Source organism: Euphorbia lathyris, chromosome 9 (assembly GCF_963576675.1).
Source record: "Euphorbia lathyris chromosome 9, ddEupLath1.1, whole genome shotgun sequence".
NCBI lineage: Eukaryota > Viridiplantae > Streptophyta > Magnoliopsida > Malpighiales > Euphorbiaceae > Euphorbia > Euphorbia lathyris.
The window spans coordinates 23122526-23143182 of record NC_088918.1 but is presented as its reverse complement, the minus strand read 5'-3'; the positions used below and the strand labels follow the sequence as shown (position 1 = coordinate 23143182).

Here is a 20657-nt window from a genome sequence, read left to right as displayed (position 1 = left end):
TTTTTTAAAAAATTTATAGCACATAATTAATTAAAATTGATGTTTTTTTTAGTAAGATAAAGTTTAGGTAAGGGTAGGTCTATCCACTTCCAAAATCATGATAAATTAAAGATCTCGATGGGGTTTTACAGTGGGCCGATAACAGTGGCTATTCACTTTCGCAGAAAGTTTGCACCTTTATAAGTGGGACTGCTGGCCACGGAAATTCTTTCCATGGCCAAAGACGAGGATTGAACACTTGACCTTTGATTAAGAGAGGAGGAGCGTTTACCACCCTACCACAACCCGTGGTTTACAAATTACGTGTTAATGAAGGCTAAATTTGGATAGAGTGGGGTTAAAATGGATGTTATTTAAACACGTTAATTACTCTTACATTTCATCCTTATCCAATATTAAAATAGGTACAGTATTAAAGAAAAAGGTTTAAAGTGAGAGCAGTCCAGTCTGACAAAATAAAGAGTCAAACACAACACACTACACATCAGCAAAAGGCCCACCACCTCAAGTTTCAACGCCGTCATGCTCCTTCCTTCCTCCGATCCATAACGCCGCAGCCACCAGGCAGCCGACGGGAGGGCTCATCCAATGTCGATGATTTTGAGGGATGCCTCAATCTGAAATTACCATTCCTTCCATTTTCAACAAACAAAGATAAGCATAAAGTCTACTTCACTTATAACCTACCAACCAAAGCTTCTTCCTTTACGCCAATTCTTTCAAATTTCAATAACTTGAACCTCAAATTGCTTTCCAATTTAATCAATTAACAATTACCCCCACCAACTTTCCCCTGATTTCAATGTTTCTGCTTTTGATTTTTCTTGCATTACTTATATGGGTATGACTGCTACACATTCAAAGTTTGCATCTTTTTAATGTTTGTGTAGCCTAGCCTCCACATAGATGCCCACCAAACCAAACCCTATTAGATTTATATCATTAATTACACCCAACTTGCCATATGATACTCATGGTCTTTTTGGGGGTTGGTGCATCTGATACTTTCTTGTGTTTTATTTAGATTCTTTTCCATCAATACCCACCTAACCACTACCTTTGTCTATCCTATATATTGCATTCTATAAAATCTCACTTTTGTTTCCTTATTGATTGCTTCTTATATCATCATTCACCAAAATGCATATGCCTTAAACTTGTTCTCTTTCTTCAATTCAATTTTCAATTTCAATTCTTACTATGGGTAGTGTTGGAGTATCAAATAGTTGTGTAATGGTGTGTGCACCATTGATGGCTGAATCTGTTGGGGAAATTGTTGATGAAATGTATTGTGCAAAGGCACAAGGTGCTGATTTGGTTGAGATCAGGTTGGATCAGATTAAGGACTTGCAGCCTCGGAAAGACCTTGAATTCATCCTCACAAATAAGTCATTACCTGTTCTCATTGTTTACCGGTAAAGTTTACTACTTTTTCTTTGTAAGTTGTCTTTTTTCTTTGATTAGAATTACCATTTCTATAAAAATTGAATTCTTTGTGTGTGAATAAGTGAATGTTGTCAATGTCAATGATTTTTTAAGATTTTTATGACTTCAAATTTCTCTTCTCCACAAAAAAAATAGTGGATTATATCTTCAATGAGCTCCTCACAGAAGTTAGATCATTATCTACAGTTTTTTTTTTTTTTTTTTTTTTTTTTTTTTTTTATGTGGAAAACATTTGAGGTCTACAGTTTCAGATGGATTAAACTTGACCCAAAAAATTGATTGCTAAGGTTGTCTTCTCGAACTATTGAATTCGTTTAAAACGACATGATTCATCGCTATGTTGCGTGACAGAGTAAAAGGAGATTTGAGCAAGTTAAAAAGTGTATCACTTTAAGTAAATTTATGGAAGTCAATAAATCACTCTAAGTAAGTTCAAGAGGTCAATAGGTGATTTTAAATAAATTTAGAAAGATAATGAAACATCTCCAAAGTCAAGGGCTCAAACAGATTTTGGGCCAAATTCAGATCCGTGATGTACTGAGCCTTTCCACATTCAATAATATATTCAATTTGATGAGTCAACTGACTGAGTGCCACCAGCTATGAGTTTTTGAGTAATAAAATTGACAAAGTAGATGTGGGACTGCCATGTGAATCTCCACCTACTTTTATCATGTGAAGTGGTGGGCCAAAGCTCATAGCAACGAAATTTACAGACGAACAAAACTCTGTCGGAAATTACCGACAGATAGAATACTTCTGAAAAAAGGAGGAGCTTGGGCTATCAATTCTGCTATGGGATGAAAATTGAACTATTTTGAAGTATAGGGGTTAAATTACTTTTGTCCTTTGGACCTTATGTTGTGCACTTATATAGCTTAGTTTCCTGTATGAGAACATTTTTAATAGAAGGTTATAATAATGATTTAGACTCTCCAGGCCTAAATCTGAAGGTGGCTTGTATGAAGTAGATGAGGCTACAAGGTTGGAAGCACTTCTCTTGGCTCATCAATTGGGAGCTGATTATGTTGATTTTGAACTCAAGGTACTCCTTCAATTATCTTAGCAGATTAGACATATTGAAAAGTATATAAAAGATGTTGCCTTTTCTTTTAACCTCCCCAATTGATGACATAGAGGCGGAGACAGGGACATCGATGCAGAAGCATCCCCGGTCATTGGGTTCAAGAGCCCTTACCGGAGGTGAGGGCACTGGTAGGGCGGGCTGGCCTACAGTCATTTTGGCCTGGCCTGGGGCAAAATAGTAAAAGCAGCTCAGCCCGTTTGCACCCCTAGCTCTGCCACTGATTTGGCAAGTACTTGCAGGATCCAGGATTGAAATTCTGGGGTGCTCCACCACATGGAAAAAAGTTTGCAGCCCCTAGAGCAAGCTACCGGCGGAGTACAGGAAAAACTCCGACGAGCTCTCCCTAGATCTGCCCCTCTGCCCTTGCATGCAGTTTACAAACTGTTACAGAACCTAACTGTGAATTACATGCAGGGGCAGAGGGACAGGGGGTCATGGAGGGTCCATCAACCCCTTGATTCCGGGGAGAAATAACAGAAATTTCCGTTGGTAAATGTATAATTTCTGTCAGTAATTTCACTTTACTCAGAATTTATAATGGTTTTGACACCATGAAGGAAATCTGCGACGGAATCATCCCTCCTGGTGCTTAGTGCCAGAAGGAATATGTAATTTTTTTTTATATCTATCGACTCCCAAGTATTTATTTCTGGCTCTGCCTCTGCTTACGTGCATAGTTATTTCGAGAGAAATTGATAATCAGTTTATGTTAGAATCTAACAGCATAAAAAAAACCCATGAGATTTCACATTTTCTCTAATTGCTCATATCTTGTGATTATTCAGATGGCTTCTGATCTGATTAAAGAACTGAAGACACAACAAACTGGCAGCAAAATTATTGTTTCGTGTCATTTGAATGGCCCAACACCTTCAATACAACATCTTACCCATTTGGCTGCAACCATGCAAGCAACTGGAGCAGACATTATTAAACTTGTTTCCAGTGTCAATAATATTACAGAAATCAACAGAATATTTCAATTGATTTCAAATTGCAAGGTATATCCAGTCACAAAAACGTTGTGAATAACTCGAAACAGATTGATTTCTTAGTTAATTCTTAATTCCAACTCTTGCTGATATGTTTAGGTACCGATAATTGCATACTCTGTAGGGGAGAGAGGTCTTATAAGCCAGATATTGTCTCCAAAGTATGGTGGTTTTTTAGTGTATGGATCCATTGAAGGAAGTTCAATTCTCGGTGTTCCTTCTCTTCAGAGCCTTAGAGAAGCCTATAAAGTTGAGTGCATCAATTCGGACATTAAAGTTTTCGGTCTAATTTCGAAACCAGTTAGCCACAGCAAAGGCCCTATGTTGCATAATCCTACCTTCAGACATATGAACTATAATGGAATTTATGTTCCAATGTTTGTTGATGATCTAAAAGAATTCTTCACTGTCTATACAAGTCCCGACTTTGCTGGTTATAGGTACGTTCGGGGGGTGACTACTGTTGTTCTGTTTTTCTAATTTAAGTTGTCTTAATTTCTCAAAATGTGTATCTGTTTGAACTGTAGTGTTGGATTTCCATACAAGGAAGCTGTAATTGAGTTCTGTGATGAAGTCAATCCACTTGCTAAGGTTGATTTTGATCTTCATGCTATTGTTTTAATCACTCGGTAATCTAGATGATCTAATTTCGGTCGTGTTTCATCAGTCCATAGGTGCTGTTAACACCATTGTTCGGAGGTCCAGCGACAGAAAGCTGATAGGTTATAATACTGATTGCGAGGCTTCAATAACTGCTATCGAGGACGCTTTGAAAGGTACGAAAATCAACTCATCTCTTCAACATTTCGAGCTTTTCGAAGTCGATTACAGTCATACATACTTGTCATATTGTATTACAGAACACGGACACAACAACAATGGCGGAGAATCCTTCAACTCTCCGCTATACGGAAGACAATTTGTGCTGGCTGGCGCGGGAGGAGCAGGAAGAGCACTTGCATTTGGTGCAAAAAGTAGAGGAGCTCGCATTATCATTTTCGACATTGATTTCGGTATGTACATGTCATCAACTATTAATTAGTACATTAAGAAACTGAATCATCTAACTTATTTTCTATCATCTGAAAAAGAGAGAGCGAAGGGCCTAGCGGATGTTGTTTCAGGCGAACCTCAGTCTTTTGAGAATCTCGAGCATTTCAAGCCAGAGAAAGGAGCAATCTTTGCAAATGCAACACCATTAGGAATGCATCCAAATACAGAAACAAATCCTATATCTATGGTTTTCCCTCTAATCCACTGCTACGACCAAACTTTATCGAAGTTCGTTTTCGTTATTAAAACAACTTGTTTGATTTATCTCCAGACAAACTTGCGGAACTACCAACTGGTCTTCGATGCTGTATATACACCGAGAAAAACGAGACTACTGAAGGAAGGAGAAGCAGTAGGAGCCATAACAGTAAGTGGAGTTGAGATGTTCCTGAGGCAAGCAATTGGCCAGTTCAACCTCTTCACAGGCAAAGAAGGTATTCTTTTTCATGTCAAAGTTGTCAAGTGCCGATAAAGGGTCAATTTCGTTCAAATTTGCCTCGAAAGCGAAATGATTTTGCGTTGAAGGAGCGAAATTGACCATTTATTCTGTGAAATGGCTACGATGATTCGTATGATCTCACTTGTGTTGGCTTATGTTTCTGTTTGCAGCACCTAAAGATTTCATGAGAGAAATTGTCTTAGCCAAGTTTTGAAGCATTGCACTGCAGAAGAACTGCTGTAATGCGGAGTGAAGTGTGACGATAAATAAGATTGTTAAAATGGATTGTCGTGTCATAATCAATAAACACAATTTTCCGGGCATGAGTATGTATATTTGTAAGACATCCCATATCGAAAGGAAGATGCTTTTTCATCTCATATACGTATTAAACCAAAACCATTTCTGTATACTTAAATCAACAGTGAGAACTTGCAATTTTAGTACAAAAGGTGGAAAAAAAAAATGACTCGTAAATATTTGTTTGTCAATGACTGGACTGGATGGACACCATTTTAATATTAATTTCTTCACTATTGCTATTTTCCCTTCAAAACTATTGGTGCAAATAACACAGCAAGGTGCCGTTTGGTTCGCGGAATAGAATGGAATGGAATAGAATGGTTATTCCAAAGGAATAGAATAGCAAAGAATGGAATATAAATTCTTAGGAATTACTATTCCTATATTTGGTTGGTGGAATAAGGTAGAATGGAATAGATAATTTTTTTTATTAAAAAGACAATATTATCCTCAAATGTAATTTCTTATTTATTTTAAAATTTTAATTTTTTACTATAAATTGTTCAAATATTTAATATATATTATTTTAAAAAATATATAAAAAATAGAAAAATGGGAAACACGAAAGACGAAAGACGAAAAATACATTAAAAACGAAAAAACAATAAGAACATGAAAACGGAAAAATTGTAAAAACATGAAAAAAGAGAGGTAAAAAAACAAAATGTAAACGCGCAAAAAAAAAACATTAAAAACACAAAAACAAAAGAAAAAAATGAGATAAAAGTGGAAAATGGTGAAAACATATAAACGTGTTAACACAAAAAAAAACACACACGCAAAATATGAAAAAACACAAAAAAAATGTGCAAACCGTAAAAAACACAAAAACATGAAAAAAGTGGAAAACACGAAAATGTGAAAAAAAAATGAAAAACGTGAAAAATTCGAAAAACACGAAAACATGAAAAAGTGTTAAAAACACGAAAAATGCGTTTGTAACGTTTTTTTATGTTTTTCCGTGTTTCCCAAGTTTTCTTGTTTTTTCCGTTTGTTCACGTTTTCGTATTTTTCACGTTTTGTCATGTTATTGTGTTTTATTTTGCATTTTTTCGATTTTTCACGTTTTAGTTTTTCGGTTTTTCCCCTTTTTGTTTTTTTTTTCGCGTTTTTGTATTTTTTGTATTTTGTTACTTTTTCGTGTTATTCACGTTTTCCATGTTTTTCGTATTTTTTCATATTTTTTTGTTTTTAACGTTTTGGTGTTTTGTTTGCGTTTTTCGCATTTTCATGTTTTTCACATATTGTCACGTTTTTGTGTTTTAGCATTTTTCGTATTTTTTCGTATTTTCGCATTTTTATTTTTCACGTTTTTTAATATTTCGTGTTTTGTCACTTTTTCACGCTATTCCTATTTTGTGTTTTCCGTGTGTTTGCTTTATTTTTTGCGTCTTCGTGTTTTTCGCATTTGTTCACGTTTTCATGTTTTTCGCATATTTTATTTTTTTGCATATTCTCATGTTTGTAACATTTTCACATTTTTCGTGTTTCATATTTTTCGTATTTTTACATTTTTTAACGTTTTCGTCATTTTTCCATTTTTCACGTTTTATATGATATAAATTATGGATTGACCAAAATTTATAAGATTTGGGAAAGTGATTAGAGAGAAAATTGAGAATTTAATGGAGGATAATTTTGTAAATTACAAAAATATAATATTAGGAATAGGCTATTCCTAACCTAAATTGAAGAATAGCTATTCCATGAAATCAAGGAATAGGGATTCCATGGAATAACTATTCCATACAAAAAATCAACCAAAGGTGGGAATAGCTATTCTTTAGGAATAGGCTATTCTATTCCCCTCTATTCTGCGAACCAAACGAGCTCTAAAAGATAATGTGAGAATCAGAGGTTTGACAATAGAAATTTAGGGTTAAGAGAAGAATGTCTAATAAGATAAGAGAGAAGAAGACGGGAGAGAATTTAGTAGAGAACTAGCTTGTCACCCGTGCTTTGCACGGTAAGATATACCATGTCTACCATAAAAATCAAAGAGGTAATGAAGTTTAGTGTTAAAAAATCATAGTCGCTAAAAATCTCTTCCAATTAGTGATCTCTATTGTTGAAAAATCTAATAATTAACTGAAAATGAATTAAAGACGTATGTGTTCATAACTTGACATGGTCAAATAAAACAAAATTACAGATGATCATATATAAAAAAAAAAGTTACTAATAATTAGATTGAAACAAAAAGAACAAATTTATAAGAGTCTAAAGAAGAAGAAAATATTAAACTAATGGCAAACATGTTTTTATGATTATGGAAAAGAAAAAACAGGAAAAAAAACATCAAAAATTAAAATTTAAAAGCTTTATGTTCAATTTACTTGATTGTTGCAATATATTCAACCTCAATTATCTTAAGGGTTAATGTAAAACTTAATTGCTGTAGTGAAATTGAGTGTGAAGCAATTAGTTGATACAATAATCTTTTGGGAGATTAAAAAGAGATCAATATTATATATTATCTATAGAAATAAAAAGAAAGGCCACATAGACATTAATACACCAATATACAATATGCTGCATAAAAATTTAATCAAAAACAGAAGAAAAAGAAATAAGACAATATGCTTGCTTAAATGCTACATGTCTAATATTCTATTTTAGAGATTTGAATATGGTTTATAAAGTAACACAATAAAAAAAGGATGCAAGTTTTATTACAAAAGGTAAAATATCGAAGAGAAAGAAAATAAGAACACGTATATATACAGCTAATCAAAACCCAAAACATACCAGTCTCTTCCTTCCTGTAAACCCCCCACCGCCCCTCTTCCCCTTTGTCCCTGCATCCGACCGCTCTTTCATTTCCTTTTCCTTGGCAAATATTTGTTTTTGCACAGATCTAACAACAAAGTTTTAAGGTTACTTCTGTTGAGGCTTCCTTCTTCCTCCTCCCCTGTGTTTTATTTTTTTTATAGTGTTAGTTTGTTTTCCTTTCTTGTTAGTTTGAAGTCTTTATCCCTTCTTGAACTTCTTTTTTCGTCAGATCTACTATTGTGAGCTATATTTCTTTCTTTTATTCTTTTTTCGGTCTTTGTAAGAGCGGAAAAAGTTTATCTTGTCCGTAGATCTATAGATCTACGTGGATGCACAAACAGAAAGGACTTAGATCCGAACGTCCGGAAGAGCCTAGAGGATGGAGTATAGATTACAACGGTTTTTCAACGGGATTCGACTTATGAGAAGGATATGACTTCTATGTTTGTTGTATTTGTATTTTTTCTGGTTTTTAGTGCTCTTTGTAGTCTTTTATTGCTCTTTGTAGTCTATGTATTGCTCGTTGTAGTCTTCTCTTTCCTTTGTGAGTCTTTGCCTGTATGGGATGGAGGTTTTATTCCTCTTTTTTTTCCGTGCTGTATTTGTATTATTAAGCTAATGGAATGATATATGGCATTTTATCAAAAAAAAAAAAAAAAAAAAAAAAAAAAAAAAAAAAAAAAAGCTAATCAAAACCTATAACATACAAATCTCTATAAAAACTGACAGTTTTCCAATAAAATCCTATAAAAACATACAAAGAATGATCTTAATTAGAATAGAAAATTAAAATCACAAATCGTTTCCCTAACAACACGGTTGAAAGTAGAAGAGGCTAGAATCCAGCAAAACGTTAGAAGATTTTAAATCTCTGTAAATAACAGGTGGACCAGTTTGATGGAGAAATTCAAATCCCTTAGCTGCTCCTAATGCAATTTTCATTCCAATTAAGCCCATAATTTGATAGTTTTCCAATAAAATCCTGTAAAAACATACAAAGAATGAGCTTAATTAGAATACAGAATTGAAACTGAAAAATGGTTTCTCTAACCGTACGGTTTAAAGCAGAAAAGGCTTAATTCATGGTTGGAGGAGCTCTAATTACTTCTATGACTCAATAGCAGAAATCAAAAGATCATAGCAAAATATCTACCGTAATTCTATATATCTGCAGCAATAAAGTAGCAAACAATTTAGAGTTCATAATTTATTAAGCTTCATGGGTCACTTAGTTCATGAATGCGTATAAGTCGATGCTCATGCCTAAATATAAATATAATTATATGTGGGATGCATTCATGAATAGAACTCAAAAGGACTGAGGTTAATTAATTGTAAGGATCTAGTTCTCTATTAAACAAACTATGAAAATGGAGTTCAATTATGGCTATCAATTTTAAATGTCTAAGAAGTCATACCTGTTCCTTGTTTGCAGAGATTCTAGTAATGCAATCTTAGCCCATATATCTGTTATAAGCAAAGGGAATTACAATAAGAAGGATAAGAAAAGCAATCCGTAAATAAGACGAAAGCAAAGCAAAGAAAATAAAAACATACATGTAAAAGGCAAAGATGAAACAGGAGAAAAGATCCAAAAACTTCCTGCATAGTAAATCAGGAAAATAGTATGACATAGTTTATGCTAAGATGACAGTGCTCATCTTCTGCTAGTATGTAAGCAGCATACTTTACGGTTATCAGAGAACTATTATCAACTTTCTTACCATATGTCATAACACATAAATTCAAGTTTTGCAGATGAGATGAACTCAATCTTAGCCAAACACCCATATCTATACTATATATATAAGCACAATATTTCAAACAATACACTCGAGAAAAATATTACTGGATCACCTATGCCATTGCCAATATTTATAATTCAATAGAAGAATCATAACTTAAAATTGACATTATTTACAAAACTAATTGATATGAATATACATGTAGCCTCAATCGGAAAATGTACACCACTTTCCTAAAGAAAATTTCTTTAGAAGGATATAATGTATTTGAACTGATCTTGATAAAGAATTTGATAAAAAAAAAAGGGTGTTAATTTCATAATTAACAATCTAAATATAATAAGTACCTCTAGTTTCTCCATTGTCATTTCCTGCTTTCCTCTTCACATGATTTTCCCAGGTTTGTAGTTTTATGTCTTCACCCTTATACCTGCAAGTATAAAGTGTAACCAATCTGAATAATAATAAAAAAAGAACAAAACTCACATGATAATGCAAATGCAAAATGAAACCCACTTTTTAAAAAAAGAATCATAAAAGATCAACTTGTCCTATATTTTGCTCGCCTGCTAATTTATGAAATAGAAAACCCAGAATATTAATTTCAGAGCATCACAAATAAAAAAAAAATCTCAGAAAATAGAGACTTGAAAACATCATCCAAATAGGGCTTTGTTAGTAATCAAATAGACAATCCGATAAACCTATGGCAGAATTGAAGAACAAATTTCCATTTGTTAGCAATCAAATAGATAATCCGATAAACCTATGGAAGAATTGAAGAAGAAATTTTCGGAGAATAGAAGAAGTAAGAAAGTAATTTACCTAAGGAACGATTTTAGGTATCCTAGATAGATACAGAAAGAAAAGTGAAAACAGCACAAGAAAATGAAAGCAGCGTGGGCAAATTATGAACGTGGGTAGTTTTATGGAAACAGTTATGACCATTAACCACCGTAGGCAAAGCCAAAGACAAAAGTAATAATCCAAAAGGAGAGGAGTTCAAATAATTTAAAAAATTGACACATAAGCTATAGACATGTTTAAATGATGACACATCAACATTATTTTCTACCGATTTAGTATATTGTATAGATAGATTGCATAATCATCTGGTAAAAGCATATTCTCTTTAAATAAAGAATAGGACAAGATAGATGGTTACACACCACTTTTCTATGAACCTTTTCTATAAACCGTCCGCTGACAACTTTCCTAGCTTCGACCAAGTTAGATATAGTTCAGGTTAAATAATATAATATAACTATCTTACATTGTAGAATGACTCTTTTAATCCCTCTATTTATTTCTTCTTTTGTATCTCTTCTTTTGTATGTGATAATACAAGAATGCATGAATTGGGGAAATTGAGCTTTGAGCATAAATAGTAAGCATTCTCACCCATTGAGTAGAGACTCATTTAACTTATTTAGTTATGATATGAGCATTTTTGAAGTAGGGACTCAACAGTTGCAACATTACAAGGTCTATTATGGTTTATGGTCTACCAAACATACCTTTTAAAACATTATTGCTATTTATATAGCATATAAAAAGTTTGAAATTACTGCCGTTAATATATACAACCTATAACATCAATTTTAAAATATTATTGCTAAATATATAGCAACAATTTTGTGCGTTGCAATCATAGACAGAAACAGAGGTGGGCCTGGAGGGGACCAGACCCTCCGACCACCGGAACCACCCTTACATGAATGGTTCTGTCTCCCGGTCGATGAAATTATCCCTACCATGGATGATTTGGACCTTCTATCCGTGTTAAATAAAAGTTAATGATAGTTAATTAGCTTGTATTTAGTTATAAAATCCAACTTCATTAATATATATGATTGAAGATAAATTTGTTTAAAATGATCCAATCTTATTTTTATGGTCTAAATCTAACACAATTTTAAAAAGTTTTACAGTAATATAATAAAAAATGGTTATGAAACATTCAAATAATAACATTGTATATATATAAAAAAAATTAAACAAAGTTCAATTTAGAAAAAAGAAAAAGAAAATCATGGACGTATGTATAAATTGGCCCCAGTAGCTCAATCCAATATTCACCACTCGTTGAATTGACTTTTAATTATACATATAACATATAGAAATTTCTTTATATATATATAAGGCTTAATATATCATTTGTTCTCCGAACTTGTCCAAAAAAATTTGATTGTCCCTTTGAACTTTCAAAGTATCTCGATCCTCCTTAACTTGCTTAAAATTCTCGATAGCTCCTTTAAATTATTTAAAATGAAGTCAATTAATCACTTTGTTGCAAAAATGCAAGTTGCATGTATAAAATATGTTGCACGCGTCTTGAAATGTTATTACACAATTCACAGAATAGATTAAAACATATTAAAAATGAAATTCCTACTTACTCAACTAAGTTGAAAGAGTTATCAAGAAATTTTAAACAAGTTGACGTTAGAAAAGAGTAGGGTTACAGAAAAAACAATCGTAATCAGAAACAGAAATCGAACTGTGCCGTGGCGGAAACCACTGCCTTGAAAGCGATTTCGGCAGACCGAGGTGCAATCTGAAATCCGGTCGCTCCCCAAGGTTAACACAGAGACCTTCGAACTTGTGCACTCAAAGTCGAAGGTAATGGAACAGCAAGAGTGTTTAATTGCCCAGAAAGATTGTGAAGAGAAAAGATTAAAAAACTGTGTATCTTCAAAGTTGAAAACTCAATGTATTTATAAGCTTGAAAAATAAGAACGTTAGAACGTGTATATGAACGTTAGAATGTGGAGGTAGAACAAGAGAAAAATCAGATCCGTTTTTTGACTAAATAAATTGTTGAAGAAAACTTCAAAGGAGTGAAACGGATATTGTGAAGAAAATTAAAAATAAAAATAAAATTTGGGCCCAGTCCAGTCGGGACGGGCGTCACGCGAACAAGCGAGCGCGCGCGCGTGTGGTATTGCCAAAACCCACTAAACACAATTTAAAAGCTTATAAAGCCCAACTCTTTATATACCCTTAGAAACTTTGATAAGTTTCCCATGTGGGATAGAAAAAGAGCTCCTAAGAACAAAACCACAATTTACAAATATACTCACACATATCAAAGTCATTTTCTTACCATCTCTTACAATAAATTAAAGCCATTTCCCACAGTTGAAGAGGTCATAAAGACTACTTTAAATATCCAAGGGCTAATCAGTGGCGGAGCCAGGAATTTAGGCTTGGGGGGCTAATTTTAGCCGTGGGGTTAAAGGTAAATTTTCAAAGTCCAGCCCGTTAGGGTTGGACAAATTTTTTTTAGTTTCCAACGCGTTAAAATTGTAAAAATGTTATCATTTTTAGAAACTAGCATTGAACTAATAGAAAATTAAATATGTTTACTCTTTTCACGTTGGACACTTTTAATGTTTTAGCGAACACACCGTCGTTTTGGTGTGTTCGCTAAAACATTAAAAAGTGTCCGACAGTGTGTTCGAGTAAACATTAAAAGTGTACAACGTGAAAATAGTAAACATATTTAATTTTCTATTAGTTCAATGCTAGTTTCTAAAAAATTATAACATTTTTACCGTTTTTATTTTTAAATTTTTTATATCTTTCATAAATTAAAATTTAATCTAAAAACTAAGTTATTTGAATCTCAAAAATAAGAAATTAATTTTTTTAATGGCAAAGACATAATAAAAATGAATTTAAAAGTGTTATCATTTAAATTAATAATAGTAGCATGTTTTATAATTATTGAAAAATAAACTTAAAATAAAGAAAAACTTTCTAAAATAAAATGAGATTTTGGAGAGTTAAACCTAGGACCTTTTGAATATAAGCATGTATCCTTAACCATCTCATCCATTTTCAAACATTGAAATAATACTACATAAAATCAATGTATACGAATTTTAGGAGGGCTATAGGGAACAAAACGAAAATTACTCAAGGGCGGAGCCGGTGGCCAGGGGGGCTCCGGCCCCCCGAGCCCTGTGGCTAATCAAGCTTCTTAAACAAGTTAATAATGAATTCATACAAAAATCAGCATGGTTTTTATTTACAATCTCTAAGTGAATTTAGTTAAATTAAGTAATAATTTCTATAAATCTTACACCTTACTTTAAGAAGCCATAAATAAAAGAATACTCTTATGGAAATATTTACTTGAAATTGCAATCTATATAAATGCTTGAAAATTAAGCAAAGCATCTCAACCACTCATAGTTAATTGGACTATTATATTACACTATCTTTTTAAACTCGTACGTATGAACCAAATGGAATATATCCTATTCATACAGATTTAAATTATATCCATCAGTTTTATCCTATAAATGTTTATTAAAAGTTATTGGGCTTTCGAAGATGTTTCCCTTTTTAAAATTTAAGCAATCAACTTTTATTTTTTTTTTTAATTTTTTTTTATAAAAATAGGAGCGTTTTGGAGTTTTTGATGAAAAAATTGTTTGTATTTATTTAATTTTGAAAAAAAATTCATAAAACATTTTTTTAATATTGTTCTTATCTTTTTTTTTGGTAGGAAAGAAAAGAAAAAACAAAAAACAAACAAAGACGCTTAACCCGGGATCAGTCTGGGAAAACTAACCCCCACTACGTTTTTATTTTTATAATATTATTGATGAAATAATTTTTTTATATTTAATAAATTATTGTTTTTAATTATTATTTAGATTATGTTTATTAATTTCTATTTTTTATAATTTATTTATTAATTAATTTAAAATATGTTCTAATTAAGTGTAAGACTATACAGTGACCGAGGTTGCACCGTGTGGCTTTTCGAGGGTCTTTTGTGAGCATCGGGTCTTCGGGGCTGCGTCCCTGTGTGGGGATCGGTCCCTGAGAACACTCCGATGATTAAGACAGTTAGTAGTTCTAATCGAGGAGTGCAAATAATATAGTCGAGGTGTTAGGGTTATCGCACGTACCATTGAGGAGAGTCTGTATGTGTTTTTATAGGCCTCTGCTTATGGGCCGTGTGAGCTTTGGGTTAGCCATTGGGCCCTACGAGGTTGGATTGGGCCTAATGGACCAGATTCAGACCTTATCATGTTCTAAATAACAAGTAATAATTAACCAATAAATAACAAGTAACAAACAACTAACACCAACATAAAATAGCTAAGTGAAACAACAAACAACTAACAACAACATAAACAACTATCAACTAACAACCGAATAAAAAAAACCCAATATTTTATACAACATAATTAAATATGGGTAAAAAGCAATCACTGTCATTGAAGTAGATGTTATTTACGTCGATGATCAAAGTAGATTTTGAGACAACAAAATCACTAAAGTAACACATCTCCGTTAACAAAATCACCAAGCCCAAATCCAACGACTTGCTCCACCAGAATGCTGACGTAAACGATACTTTATTAACATGTCACAAACATGATTGGACCAATAGTTATACAGATGTCACATGGCTGCCAAATATCAGTTAGTGTGATTTTTTTTTTCCGTTTTTGACACCTAGCAATCATGTGGATGGCATGTGGCTACTTCTCTAATCATGTTTATGACATGTCGTAGGTATCAGTATTTTGATAGAGCAAGTCGTGGGATTCGGGAAGTTAGCATTTTATAAAAACAGGAATCTCTGCTTTTTGGATAAACAGATTTTTCCAACAATAAACAGTAGGTAAAATAAATCGGCTTCGGTCATGATGACTTCATTGAAGAAGACGTGCTGCTTACGATCAATCCAACAATTCCAAAAAGTCTTCTCATATCCTAATTAAAAAATCCAACAAATCAAAAACAAAGTCAACTGCCTCAGAATCAAGCTAGCTTGGGGTCATTTTGACCATTGATTATGCACCCTTTGGCAAAATATAAAAGGAACCTCAGCCTCCCTCAGTCTGAACTTCATTCCCTTGTTAACTAACAATCACAAAAATGGAATCCCAAAGCCAGCAAATGCAAATGCCCATTCATGATAATCTCCAATCCCAATCTTCCAAAATTGCAGCCTCCGTAGCTCGTAAAGTAAGAAAAAATCTCCGGTTCAAATCAAAATGGGGAGAAGTGAATGGCGCGATGGGAGATTTAGGAACTTATATACCAATAGTACTGGCATTAACTCTCGTTACTCATCTTAACATGGGCACAACATTGATCTTCACAGGCGTTTACAACATAATCACCGGTGCTATCTACGGTGTCCCAATGCCGGTTCAGCCCATGAAATCAATTGCAGCCGCCGCTATATCCAACGCTTCTGATGAAGAATTTGGTATCCCGGAGATTATGGCGGCAGGAATTTGCACAGGTGTGATTCTCTTTATCTTAGGCGTTACAGGGTTAATGCACCTTGTTTATACCCTAATTCCTTTATCTGTTGTTAGAGGCATTCAGCTTTCACAAGGTTTATCGTTTGCGATAACTGCTGTTAAGTATATAAGAAAACTTCAAAACTTCTCAACATCGAAAATTGGGGGAAACCGGCACTGGTTAGGGTTAGATGGATTGATTTTAGCCATTGTTTGTTGTTGCTTTATTATTGTAGTAAATGGTGCAGGTGAAGAAATAGAATTAGAGTTAGAGAGTGATAATCAAATAGATGATAACAATAGCAATTCAGAGGGGAAGAAGAGGAAGAAGAGAGTGATGAAATTCATCACCTCACTTCCCTCAGCTTTTATGGTGTTCTTGCTAGGTGTGATTTTGGCATGTATAAGAGGGGTGAATTTGAGAGAGATTACAATAGGTCCATCTTCAATTGAATTAGTGAAGATCTCAAAAAAAGCATGGAAAGAAGGGTTCATAAAGGGAACAATTCCACAACTCCCATTATCAATTCTGAATTCAGTAATAGCAGTGAGGAAGCTATCATGTGATCTATTTCCAGGGGAAGAATTTACAGTGACATCTATATCAGTGACAGTAGGAATGATGAACATAGTGGGATGTTGGTTTGGGGCAATGCCATGTTGTCATGGTGCAGGAGGGCTAGCTGGGCAGTATAAGTTTGGGGGAAGGAGTGGTGGGTGTGTGGCTGTTTTGGGTGTAGCTAAAGTGGTTTTGGGTTTAGTTTTAGGAAGTTCTCTGGTTGTGGTTTTGAGACAATTTCCAGTAGGGATATTAGGGGTTTTGCTATTGTTTGCTGGGATTGAATTGAGTTTGAGTTCAAGAGATATTAACACAAAAGAGGAAGCATTTGTTATGCTTATATCTACTGCTGTTTCACTTATGGGTTCTAGTGCTGCACTTGGATTTCTCTGTGGAATTGTTGTTCATCTCATTCTTAAGTTCAGAAATTGGACTAAATCATAATCTATATACAATGTTTGCTTTTACTTTTTCACCTATTGTTTCATAGTATTTGCTAATTAATGCATATAATTTTTATGGATTGTGTTTCTATTGAGTAAGTTGAGGTTTTAACAAAGGATAAGGTATAAAATATCCACCGTCACGAGCAATTTTGTCTCTAACTTTGGCGGCCAAAAGAAATTTTACCAATTCCACCCGTAACATTGGTAAATTGGATCAATTTCAGAAATTATTATTTTTATGATAAATTGTTCTTTCACGTTGGCAAGTTGGTTCTAAAAAAGCTGTCACATATATAAAAATAAAATTGGAGGTTAATATTTTTGAATTCGATAAAATTTTGCATTTTTTATCTAACTCGTACAAAATAGAGTATAATTTTTTATTTTTATCACGTCTATTGTTATGTTTTTTTTTATGTTATTGATGAGTGATAAAATGACGTAAATATTAGTATAGATGGATGACAAGATTAAGTGAGTAGATAGTTTGTTTCTTCATGTTAGCAAGTTGGTTATAAAAAAGATTTCACATTTTAAAAATAAAATTGGAGATTAATATTTTTGGATTTGACAAAAAAAAATTGTCCAACTCGTACAAAATACAGTATAATTTTTTAATATTTTTCACGTCTATTCATATGTTTTTTTATGTTACTAATGTGTTATAAAATGATGTATGTTAGTGTAGACGATAAAATTCATGATTGGGAAGATATTTTGATGAATTATTTCGTAAATTTGCCTAACTTATCAACGTTAGGGGTGAATTATGGCTGGTGGAAACGTTGTAGAAAGAGAGAGAAGAAGAAGACGTGAGAGAACTAGAGAAAAAAATAAAAAATAAAAAAATTATATAATTTTTTTCTCACAATTTGACCAAGTTAACGTACCGAAATATTTCTGGAATGAAAATGTTTCAGTGTCATGTCACCACTTTAACGGTATTAAGGGAAATTTTTTATTTTATGTAATAGTGCTAATGCAATTGATAAAAAGTATAACTAAATAGGTATTTTTTAGAATTTACCCTAAAAATTATTGTATTAATTTTATACTATTACTGAATTGAATTTGGTCATGAATCTAAGAAGAAATGGTGAGTTTAATAAGGTATAAAGTCTAAATTTGAGTCTATCGTTCTTTATTGAAAGTGTAATTTACGAAATGGTGCAATTGGATTCCTAACATTACTAAACAAAGTCAATTTTATTCTAATTTAACAGAAAATTTAAATAGACCGATTAAAAAAAATATATTATAATATTTAAATAATAAGCATGGAAATAAATCCTATAAGCAAGAAATTTTTAGTAATTTTTATATAAAAAAATTCTAGTATGAAACTAGGGCCGTTTGGTTTCGTTGTTTTTTTTTAAAGAATCAATTAAATTAAAGAGCCGAATCGGCCAAAAGAACATCGATCAGGAAAGGAGGTGGACATGTCCACTCCTTACGAACAGACTCCGACACAACCGCCCGAGCTAATCTATGGGCCGCTATGTTTGCTGAACGTTTAACAAAAGAGATTGTTACTGAACCTAACTCTTGTAATAAAGCAGAAATAAATGAAAGAATATCCGAAAAATAAGAATTATGTAACTGCTGACTCTGAAGTGCTTGAACGATAGAAAGGCAATATGTACGAATGTCAATATTCCTGAGATTACTTTCTTTTATCCATGAGAGCGCTTCCTTCAGTGCAAATGCCTCTGCCAAGACAGGTTCGTATAGACTCTCTAAAGCTCCATGGAATGCGTAAATGCACCTCCCTGCAGAATCATGTACAATGAATCCTATAGAGTTGCAACCTGGCTCCTCGAATGTGCATGCGTCGACATTACATGCTAAGGAGCCTTCATCCGGATGATGCCAATTAGTTGGAGCTGCTGTTGCGAGCTGTCGCTGATGAGGATTCCAGGCTTCCTTAGCTATCTTCCACTCCCTCAGTTCATTACGAATCCGCAACATTACTCCTCTAGCGCTGCACCTGTCTTGACTCCAGATTACATCGTTTCTGTGCTTCCAAATTTCCCAGACTCCCACTACTACTTCCCGTACAGCCTCACTCCTGCTGTTTGCGAGAAAACTCTTGAACCAGTCCAAGAAATCCGCAATTGACGACATCCTCTCGTCTCCGAATAAGAGCACCCATACCCTTTTAGTGAAATCACACTCAACAGCGAGGTGCTGTTCGGTTTCGTCTTCCATTCCACACACCGTACAGATATTCTGCAAGCTGCTATGTCTTGATGCCAGATTATGCATAGTGGGCAGTACTTTAGACAATAATCTCCAAACACAGTTCTTAATTTTAGGTGCAACATCCAACGGCCAAACATGTTTCCAAAAACTTTGCAAACCTGGGCTATCATCTGAGAACTCTCCTGTACTTAACCTGTAGCCACTACGAACTGTGTAGTCTCCTCGCGCCTCCGGTCCCCAAAACCATCCATCTTCTTATGTTAATCGACTTCTTGGGATAGCCAGAATGAGTCTTTGGTCCCGCTGGTTGAATATCCGTTGTACCAAGCTCTTATCCCATCTACCATCTCCGCCAATTAGATCACGAACAGTACCCATGGGGAGACTGAAGTCCCTCGGACTGGTTGGCCTGGGATTAAGACGATCAGGTAACCACGCGCTATCCCAAATTGGGATCGATATACCACTTCCAACTTTACTTCTCAGTCCTTTTTAACAGCAAATCACGACCTGCTAATATACTTCTCCAGACATATGACGAGTTGTGACCCAGGCTAGCTTCTTGAAATGAGAGATGAGGGAAATATTTAGCTTTCAAGACTTTAGCCACGAGAGACTCTGGCTCCTGTATAATTCTCCATCCCTGTTTCGCCAATAACGCTAAATTGAAGTGCTTGATATTCCGGAAGCCCATTCCTCCTAGACTTTTCGGTTTGCACAGTGTTGACCATTGTTGCCAATGAATGCCTGAATTATTCCCTCCCGAAGTCCTCCACTAAAACTGATTCAACATTTTACTAACATCATCGTAGAACTGCTCTGTCATTTGAAACACACTTATGATGAAAGTCGGGATGGATTGTAAGACCGCTTTGATGAGTACCTCTTTACCAGCGTGTGAAAGAAACCTTTCTTTCCAGTTATTTATACGGTTCCAAATCCTTTCCTTAATATGGCCAAACGCTTGCATTTTACTTCTCCCAATCGTGATTGGGGCCCCTAAGTACATTCCCAATTCCGACACCTCCTCAACTCCCAACCGTGATACAATTAGCAGCTTGGTTGCCAGTGTAACCCCTTTGCTAAATACCATAGATGACTTTTGGTAATTAATTAGTTGTCTTGATGCAGCTTCATAGTCCTTTAGACAGCCCAAGATAGTGTCGGCTTCATGAGGCTTCACTTTGAAAAAGAGGAAACTGTCGTCAGCGAAGAATAGGTGAGAAACCTGGGGCACCGATCGAGCTACCACGCAACCATAAAGCAGTCTCGCGTTTTCCTTAGCCTACAATAGAGCCGAGAGTCCTTCCGCGCAGATCAGAAATAAGAACTAAG

The 20657-nt window shown here is 34.1% G+C and overlaps 2 protein-coding genes and 1 long non-coding RNA gene across 4 annotated transcripts; 2 read left to right on the top strand and 1 right to left on the bottom strand.

Moving 5' to 3' along the window:
- Positions 1-481: 481 nt before the first annotated feature.
- On the top strand, positions 482-5397 carry LOC136206441 (bifunctional 3-dehydroquinate dehydratase/shikimate dehydrogenase, chloroplastic-like). Of its 2 annotated transcripts, none has more exons than XM_065997498.1 (10): positions 482-1415; positions 2377-2491; positions 3319-3534; positions 3625-3965; positions 4053-4116; positions 4193-4301; positions 4386-4538; positions 4617-4765; positions 4850-5012; positions 5188-5397. In XM_065997498.1, exons 1-10 carry the CDS (start codon positions 1201-1203, stop codon positions 5229-5231), a joined length of 1569 nt encoding a protein of 522 aa, XP_065853570.1. In that variant the 5' UTR covers positions 482-1200; the 3' UTR covers positions 5232-5397. The 2 variants fall into 2 exon arrangements, with proteins under 2 accessions (XP_065853570.1, XP_065853571.1); XM_065997499.1 differs by having other exon boundaries at positions 483-1415; positions 2386-2491.
- A 3394-nt stretch (positions 5398-8791) lies between these two features.
- On the bottom strand, positions 8792-10797 carry LOC136205407 (uncharacterized). Its single transcript, XR_010675932.1, has 4 exons — positions 10663-10797; positions 10185-10267; positions 9511-9559; positions 8792-9074 (listed from the first exon to the last, which is right to left on the bottom strand). It is a non-coding gene; the product is annotated as an uncharacterized lncRNA (long non-coding RNA).
- Positions 10798-15694: 4897 nt separating this feature from the next.
- LOC136205389 (molybdate transporter 1) lies at positions 15695-17262 on the top strand. The gene has a single exon (XM_065995955.1). It carries the CDS (start codon positions 15742-15744, stop codon positions 17116-17118), a length of 1377 nt encoding a protein of 458 aa, XP_065852027.1. The 5' UTR covers positions 15695-15741; the 3' UTR covers positions 17119-17262.
- Positions 17263-20657: the final 3395 nt, after the last annotated feature.